The following is a 9799-nucleotide window of genomic DNA, read 5'->3' on the forward strand; positions in this document are numbered from 1 at the left end:
GTCCAGTGGTTAGGACTTGGTGCTTTCACTGCTGGGGCCCAGGCTTGATCCCTGCTCGGGGAACTAAAATCCCACAAGCCGTGAAAAAACAAACAAAATGCATTAGAATTTCATGAGATATACTTACTAGAATATTTAATATTTTCATGTTTAAAATTTATATTCTAATGAGTGAAAAAATGTGTCATATTACATAACAGGAACATTTGATTTAAATGAGTAATACATGTAATACACAAGTAATAAACTTAGCATAATAGCACCTGCTCTATAGATGTTAGCTACTATTATTATTATTGTTATCAACATCTCTTCCTCTAGTTGGAGTCAATTTACTATATCACCTAAAGTAAACTTAGTCTCTGCCTGTTCACTTCTTTTAATTTATTAAGTAAGTATTTTGTTATTGTCTGGCCTTTGTGTATTAACTTTATTCATCTGCATGGTCATAGAAAACTAGAAATAGGTTTATTTTGTTCTGTTTGTTGCCATGGAAAACAAAGGATGCACCAGTTTATACTGCATAGCTGGAAACAGCAAATGTCAATAGACTAGAGAACTATAATTCATTAGTAGTCTTTTTTTTTAAGATATAATTTACACACCATAAAATGCACCCCTTTAGTGTGTACATTTCATTGTTGGTTAGTATATTTACAAGGCCTTATACTTTTAAGGGAACAGTTTTTCCTAAGTGTTCTAATTATATTTCTTTTCTTAGCTGCAAGTCTTTACTTTTGCCCATGTGGTTACTACTTTCTGTACTCTTCTTGTCTTCTCTGAAATTCCTTTTGATTGAGGTCTAATGTAATATCTGTTTTGGGAAGGCTTTCTTTCTTTTTTTTTTTTTTTTGTGTGTGGTACACGGGCCTCTCACTGTTGTGGCCTCTCCTGTTGCGGAGCACAGGCTCCGGACGCGCAGACTCAGCGGCCATGGCTCACGGGCCCAGCCGCTCCGCGGCATGTGGGATCTTCCCAGACTGGGGCATGAACCTGTGTCCCCTGCATCGGCAGGCGGACTCTCAACCACCGCGCCACCAGGGAAGCCCGGGAAGGCTTTCTTGATTCCTTATGCATTTAGTCTCCTGCTCTGTTCTCCTGCAGCCCTTTTTTAAATCCCTTTGTTATATTGCCTGTCACATTTATATTGTGATTATCTCTTTTAGTTATTTGTCTTCCCTTTCAGACCATTTATCTCTCAAGCAAAGAGACTGTTCTTGTTTTTCTGCTGTCTTCAGGAGCTAGAACAATGCCTGTTATGGTAGGCTTTTCAGTACATATTTATTGAATGATAATAATGACAGATAGTCCTGGCTGTCCCTGAGCCTTCAGCATGTACTAAGAGTTTGATATACTATATTCAGTGGTGAATATTAAAATAATGTGCTTTTTGTTGCTGGGAATCATACCATTTTAGTATTGGAAGGGACCAATTTTCCCCCTCTCAACACGCGCACATTCACATGTACACAGAGCAAATTGAAATCCATAGAAGTTGAACAACTTAGTGGTGAAGCTGGGACTGAAAACCCATGTTACCTCATCTTGTCCTGTACCATTTTATTTTCTCTTACACCCTGATGATTTATAATGAAGATTCATTCGTTTCCTAAAGTTTAGGGTGAAGACCTTGAAAATGTTAATTTATTAATTCATAATATTATCTTTCTATTTTTAACCATAAGTAAGGGACTAGTTGCCAACCAGAATACTGGAAAAGAAGTTTTAAATTGGTTGAAACAGTGACAGCATTTTCCTGTTTTATAGACCTCCGTGAGTGAAAGCCTTCAGAGAGAAGCTGCTAAGAAGCAAGCAATGAAACAGGTAAGGTAGAAGGGTGAATTAAATGCATCTGGTGAAGTAAGTAGTTCAGCTCACATTTTAAAGTATCAGTTTTGGTATCTAGGTACCTGAGACTAAAAAGAGTAAGGGTGTATAAGGAAAAATTTTATCTTGACACTTGTTTTCTGAAAATGTGTAAGATGTTTCTTGATTTACATAGATTTCAGGTTTCTTGTATGAATTTTAAAGGAGAAAAACATAGTGAAGAATTAGCTCCTTATTGCTGTGTTGTAGATTAAACCCATTTCTGCTTTCATATGACTTAGTCTGACGATGGATTACATAGTTTAATAATTTCTGCTAATGAGCTTACTTGCTAAAAAAAAAACAAAGGATACAACCAAAATGATTTTGCAGTTTTATAATTATTTCAAACTCATCTAGCAAGGAAGGGGAATATCAGGTGTTTTTTGGTAGACTTGCCAGCACCTTATATTTATGTATACTGTATAGTATTTCCAAGTACTTTTATACATACATTGTCTTTTTAAAATTCTCACAAACCTGCCCATGGTCCTGATAAAGAAGTTTGAAACTTCAAAAGGATGTTTACCCCTCATGATCACGCAGCTCATTACAGAACTAGGCCTGGAGTTTTAGTAATTTTTCTACTACTGTACCAGTGTATTTTAGATTTAGCTGCAGTGGAAAATAATGAAATTAAACAATGGCAAAGTACCTTTCTTTTCAATTTTAATTCCTTTTCCTCCACATTTTCTTTAATTTTGGACACCTGTTTTTCCCTTGTGTATCTAGAATCCTGCATAAGGATAAATTTGTTAAGCACTTTCTATGAGCCAGACATTATGGCAACTCCTTTCTAAGAGTTATCTTTAATTCTTACAGCTATTATCCTATTTTAGGATAATTGCTCTTATAATCTCTATTTTGTAGTTGAGGAAATGAAGGCAAAAAAGATTTATGTGACTTTCATGAGATCTCATAGTTAGTAAATGGTCAAGTTGTGTTCAAACCCAGGCAGTGAAATTGCAGAGCCCAAGCTTTTAGCCACTGTGTTTTACTGCCTCCTTGGGGAATGGGCACAGAATTATGTATTTAGTTACTTTAAGATAATATCTTAGTGTCATATGAGATATAACATGTAACTTAGCCTCAAAATGATTTAATATACACAACATTAAAAACTTTGATTCTTTAGCTTAAGTGCTGGAGTGCTTTGAATTAGAATTTTAGAGCTCAGTAGAATTTTAGAGAGACCATCAAGTTCAGTTTCTTCACTATGTGGATGAGAGAATTAGTTCTAGAGAGTCTGGTGACTTCTCCAAGTCATGTAGGTATCTTGTTTTCTAGTGTTTTTCACATTTTTTGCTGCCTTTTTTTTTGGCGGTACGCAGGCCTGTCACTGTTGTGGCCTCTCCCGTTGCGGAGCACAGGCTCCGGATGCACAGGCTCAGCGGCCATGGCTCACGGGCCCAGCTGCTCCGCGGCATGTGGGATCCTCCCAGACCAGGGCACGAACCCGTGTCCCCTGTATCAGCAGGCGGACTCTCAACCACTGTGCCACCAGGGAAGTCCCTGTGTTGCCTTTTCTTATTCACTTAAAGTGTAAGTCCCAAATCTAATTTTATTCTTAACTCTGGCTTGTTCAAATCCACTTTTTTGATAGTGGGACTTTTTCATAATTTGCCTGGAAATTAGGGATGCTCCTACAGCTCTTCTGCCTCTCACCTGCCTGCTGCTGCTATACTACCTTTCACTTTATTTTCCCCACTTGAATGATTCAACTCCTGTCTTCTGCTTTAATCTCAAACTTATATCATGAAGAATACCACCTTGATTGCATTTACTAAATCTAAGAGAAAATACTCTTAGAAATGGGGTACTTTATCTGTTACACATTTCTTCTTTTCTTTCCTTTTTAAAATTATTTATTTTTTATTTATTTATTTTTGGCTGCGTTGAGTCTCCGCTGCTGTGCACAGGCTTTCTCCAGCTGTGGTGAGCAGGGGCACCCCCCACCGCAGTGCGCAGGCCTCTCACTGCAGTGGCCTCTCCCGTCACGGAGCACAGGCTGCAGGTGCGCAGGCCTCAGTAGCTGTGGCACACCTCAGTAGCAGTTGTGGCGCACAGGCTCAGTAGCTCCACAGCATGTGGGATCCTCCTGGACCAGAGCTCAAACCCATGTCCCCTGCATCAGCAGGCGGACTCCCAACCACTGTGCCACCAGGGAAGTCCTTTTCTTTTCTTTTCTCTTTTTTTTTTCTTTTTTTTTCTTTTCTCCCGTTCCCTTCTCTCCCCTCTTCTCCTCTCCCATCAGTTTTTTTATCTGGCCATCAGGTGCACAGAACTGATGTTGTCAACATTATTATCTTACTCCCCATTTCACTGGAAAAACTTTTAATATATCATCAGTAAAATAATATTTCCTGTAGGTTTTGGGTAGATACCTGTTTTCAAGCTAAGGAAGTTCTTTTCTGGTCTTGGTTTGAGGTTTTGTTTGTTGTTGTGTTTTATTTTTTGAAAGTCATGCATGAACTATATTCATACCAGTAAAGATCAATTTAACTTTAGAAAATCAGTAATGATCACGTCACGTAAATGATATAAACACAACATAGGTATAGAGTATTCTTTATATGTTCCATTGCATTTGGTTTACTAAAATTTCATTAAGGATTTTTGTTTTAAGTGTTAAGGAGTTTGTTTTTTTTTTTTTATCATCAGTGAGATTGGCTTGTGATTTTCCTTTTCTTTCACTGTAATTATTCAGATTGAAAAAAATATAAAAGTCTGACAGTCCCAAGATTTAGTGGGTTAAGTTTGTTTCTCCTTCATTACTTTCTGTCCTGACAAATTAGTGTTTTCTTCATTCTGCTTTCTTTGGGTTTATTTTGTTATTTTTCTTACTTTTTGAAATGAGTGCATAGCTGTTTTCAAAAGCCCTTTCTCTTTTCTAATGTGTTTAAAGCTATACATTTTCCTCTAAGCACTGCTATAGCTGTACTTATCTCACAAGTCTTTGGTAAGTAGTACTTTTTATTCAGTTCAAAATATTTTATAATTTCTGTTATGATTTCTTCTTTGATCTGGGGGTTATTTAGAACTTAATTTTTAAACAGATAGGGGTTTTTTGTTTCCTTTTTGTTATTGATTTTTAACATGATTTCTTTGTGTTCCAAGATGATGCATTGTATTGTTTCATGTCTTTAAAAAATGTGTTGAGATTAACTGTGTGGTCCAGTAGTTTTTAATAAATATTCCTTTGATGCTTGAAAAAATATTCTTAATGGTGTTTTTTGGCCAGTTGTGTGAATTCATATATATTCATACTAATTTTTTTGGTCTCTTAATTACTGAGAGGTATATGTTAAAATCCCCTATTATAGTTTTGGACTTGTCTGTTTTTCCTTAGATTTCTGTTCAGTTTTTACTTTATATATTTTGGGACTTAAGTTAATTGACAATACCCTATATCTACACACGTGCCCTCTTGCCGCTCTCCCAGTATGCAAAAAAGTAAGTTATCAGTTTAAAACAATTTAGTGTCCTGTTTCCCTTGCTTTTTGTTGATGTGATGGTGATGATTTCTTGGATTCCATGTTTTCTTCCTCTGAGTTTTCCAGGTTGGTTTTGGTCAAGGAGCAGCAGTGCTAATTCACCATGTAGGCAGGAGAATTATTGTTTTTCTAAGGTTAAAGTAAATGTTGAAATGTTTAAAAAAATTATTTTTTAATATCTTAAGCAGTATTCCAGAAAAAAAGTTTTTAATTTGGCATGTACATCATTCGAGTCTAATTGTTGACATGTAAAAACCTGAGAATATCAGGTCAGTTCTTTGAATAATTTATACTATCCACCCTGTCACTTAAAAGGATCACTTTTATGTTCCACATTGCATTAGGCAATGTACCAATGAAAGAAAAAGTTAAAATGTATACTCTCTGTACCTCAGGAACTTATAAGTTGGGACAAGAGGCTAAGATTTGTGAAGTGATTAGAAAGTAATAACATCAGGAGTATTCTTAGGAACTATATATTGCAGTACAGAATGTGCCATCAGACTTCAAAAGAAAGACCTAATTGGGGGTAAAAGCCCTCAGAGATGGTCTCGTTTAAGAGGTAGGGGGTGAGCTGGCCTGAAACTCCAGATAAGATTTTGATGGCCTGAAAGCAGGAGGAGGAACATTAAAGTATTTCCCCAGAGAGGACCTGCAAACAGCCAGAAAACAATTAACAAGATGGCAATAAGTACATACATATCAATAATTACTTTAAAGGTAAATGGACCAAATTCTCCAATCAAAAGACATAGAATGGCTGCATGGGTAAAAAAAACAAGACTCATCTATGTACTGTATACAAGAGACTTACCTCAGATGTAGGGACACACACAGACTGAAAGTGAAGGGATGGAAAAAGATATTTCATGCAAATGGAAACTAAAAGAAAGGTGGGGATACTAATATCAGACAAAATATACTTTAAAACAAAGACTTTAATAAAAGACAAAGATGGGTATTACATAATGATATAGGTATCAGTCCAACAAAAGATATAACACTTGTAAATTTTTGTGCACCCAACACAGGAGCACCTAAATATATAAAGCAAATATTAACAGACCTAAAGGGAGAAATTGACAGCAATACAGTAATAGCAGGGGACTTTAGTACCCCACTTACATCAATGGGTAGATCATCCAGACAGAAAATCAATAAGGAAACATTGGTCTTAAATGACACATTACACCAGATGGCCTTAATAGATAGGTACAGAATATTCCATCCAAAAGCAACAGAATACATTCTTCCCAAGTGCTCATGGACCGTTCTCTAGGATAAAACATATGCTAGGCCACAACACAAGTCTTAATCAATTTAAAAAGATTGAAATCATATCAAGCATCATTCCAACCACAGTGGTATGAAACTAGAAATTACAAGAAGAAAACTGGAAAAATCACAAATATGTGGAGATTAAACAACATGCTACTGAGCAACCAATAGGGCAATGAAGATATCAAAGGAGAAGTAAAAAATACCTTGAGATAAAAGACAGTGGAAATACAGCATACCGAAATCTGTGGGATACAACAAAAACAGTTCTAAGATGGGCGTTTAAAGCAATACAGGCCTGCCTCAAGAAACGAAAATCTGAAATCTGAAAGAACTAGAAAAGAACAAATAAAGCCCAAAGTTAGCAGAAAGAAGGCAATAGTAAAAATTAGAGCAGAAATAGGCACTAAGGGACTTCCCTGGTGGTGCAGTGGTTAAGAATCCACCTGCCAATGTAGGGGACACGGGTTTGAGCCCTGGTCCGGGAAGATCCCACATGCCGCGGAGCAACTGAGCCCGTGCACCACAACCACTGACCCTGCGCTCTAGAGCCATGAGCCACAACTACTGAAGCTCACGTGCCTAGAGCCCATGCTCTGCAACAAGAGAAGCTACTGCAATGAGAAGCCCACGCACAACGAAGAGTAGCCCCTGCTCGCCGCAACTAGAGAAAGCCTGTGTGCAACAACGAAGACCCAACACAGCCAAAAATAAATAAATAATAATAATTTATTTAAAAAAAGAAGTAGGCACTAAAAAGACAATAGAAAAGATCAGTGAAATGAAGAGCTGATTCTTTGAAGAGATAAAATTGACAAACCTTTAGTTAGGCTCACTAAGAAAAAGAGAGGGCTTAAATAAATAAAATCAGAAATGAAAGAGGAGAAATTACAACTGATACCAAAGAAATACAGAGGATTGTAAGAAAATGAATAATTATATTCCAACAAATTGGACAACCTAGAAGAACTGGATAAATACCTAGAAACATACAATCTTCCAAGACTGAATCATGAGAAAATAGAAAATCTGAATAGACTGATTACTAGTAAGGAGTTCAATCAGTAATCAACTCCCAACAAACAAAAGTCCAGGACCAGGCTTCACTGGTGAATTCTACCAAATATTTAAAGAAGATTTAATACCAATCCTTCTCAAACTCTTTTAGAAGACAGAAGAGGGGGGCCTTGTGCAGTGGCAGTATCATAGCCAATGAGATTTATCTGAGGTGTGATATTGCTAATTGAAAACTTTTCCCTGTACCCTTCCATGACGACTTGAAATATAGTCGGCACTGGCAATTTTTGACAGTCTCTGCAGAGACTGCATAATAAAATTTTTAAAAAAAGGAGGGAACTCTTCCAAACTTATCTTTTGTGAGCAGCATTATTCTGATACCAAAACCAGTCAAGGACCCCACAAGAAAAATTATGGACCAGTATCCCTGATAAACATAGATGCAAAAATCCTCACCAGAATATTAGCAAACCAAATTCAATAATACATTAAAAGGAGCATATGTCATAATCAAGTGGGATTTATTCCAAGGATATCAGGATATTTTAACACCCACAAATCAATCAGTATAATACACCACATTAATAAAATGAAGGACAGAAATCAATGATTATCTCAATAGATGAAGAAAAAGCATTTGTTGAAATGCAGCATTACATTTTTGATGAAAACTCTCAACAAAGTGGATATGCATGGAGCATACCTCAACATAGTAAAGTCCATATATGACAAGCCAACCACTAGCATCATACTTAATGGTGAAAAGCTGAAACCTTTTCCCTTAAAATCAGGAAGAAGACAAGGATGCACACTCTTGCCACTTCTATTCAACATGGTATTGGAAGTCCTAGCCACAGCAGTTAGGCAAGAAAAAGAAATAAAAGTCATCCAAATTGGAAAGGAAGAAGTAAAACTATTAATATTTGCAAATGACATGATTTTATATGTGGAAAACTATAAAGACTCTGCCAAAAAAAACTCTTAGGATTAATAAATGAGTTCAGTAAAGTTGCAGGATACAAAATTAATATACAGAAATCTGTTGTTTTTATATACTATCAATCAATGAACAATCAAAAATAAAAATTATGAAAACAATCTCATTTACAGTTGCATCAAAGAGAATAAAATTCTAGGAATAAATTTAGCCAAAGAGGTGAAAGACTTGTACATGGCAAACCATAAAACATTGATGAAAGAAACTTAAGAAGACAAAAATAAATGGAAAGATTCCATGCTCATGAATAGGAAGACTTAATTTTTTTTTTTTTTTTTTTTGTGGTACGCGGGCCTCTCACTGCTGTGGCCTCTCCCGTTGCAGAGCACAGGCTCCGGACGCGCAGGCTCAGCAGCCATGGCTCACGGGCCCAGCCACTCCGTGGCATGTGGGATCTTCCGGGACCGGGGCACGAACCTGCGTCCCCTGCATCGGCAGGCGGACTCTCAACCACTGCGCGCCACCAGGGAAGTCCGGAAGACTTAATTTTGATTAAATGTTCATATTACCCAAAGCAGTGTACAGATTTAGTGCATTCCCTTTCAAAATTCTAAGGGCATTTTTGATAGAAATGGAACAATCCATCCTAAAATTTGTGTGGAACCATGAAGATTTCGACTAGCCAAAATAATCTGGAGAAAGAACAACAAAACGAGGTGTCACACTCCCTGATTTCAAACTATATTGCAAAGCTATAGTAATCAAAACAATATGGTATTGGCATAAAAACAGACACATAGGTCATGGGACAGAATAGAGAGCCCATAAATAAACCCATGCATATACAGTCAATCAGTTTAGATAAAGGAGGGCAGAATGTACAACGGGGAAAGGACAGTCTCTTCAACACATAGTATTGGGAACACTGGACAGCCACATGTGACAGAATGAAACTGGACCACTAGTGTACGGCATGCACAAAAATTAACTCAAAATGGATTAAAGACTTGAATGTAAGACCTGAAACCATAAAACTTCCAGAAGAAAACAGGTGGTAAGTTTCTTGACATCATTCTTGGTGATATTTTTTTGATCTGACTCCAAAGGCAATGAGCACAAAAGCAGAAATAAACAAATGAAACTATGTCAAAATAAAAAGCTCTGCACAGCAAAGGAAACCATCAACAGAATAAAAAGGCATCCTGCT

General features: G+C 36.8%; 1 protein-coding gene across 2 annotated transcripts in view; it reads left to right on the forward strand.

Moving 5' to 3' along the window:
- The window catches only part of NSRP1 (nuclear speckle splicing regulatory protein 1), a 62524-nt gene that overhangs the window by 45094 nt on the left and 7631 nt on the right, over nucleotides 1-9799 (forward strand). For both annotated transcript variants that reach the window (XM_007452454.1, XM_007452453.1), the window contains one exon: nucleotides 1768-1824. In XM_007452454.1, coding sequence (XP_007452516.1) covers nucleotides 1768-1824 — 57 coding nt within the window. The remainder of the gene's footprint in view (nucleotides 1-1767; nucleotides 1825-9799) is intronic.

This window comes from Lipotes vexillifer, unplaced genomic scaffold (genome assembly GCF_000442215.2).
Source record: "Lipotes vexillifer unplaced genomic scaffold, Lipotes_vexillifer_v1.1 scaffold216, whole genome shotgun sequence".
NCBI classification, from domain to species: domain Eukaryota; kingdom Metazoa; phylum Chordata; class Mammalia; order Artiodactyla; family Lipotidae; genus Lipotes; species Lipotes vexillifer.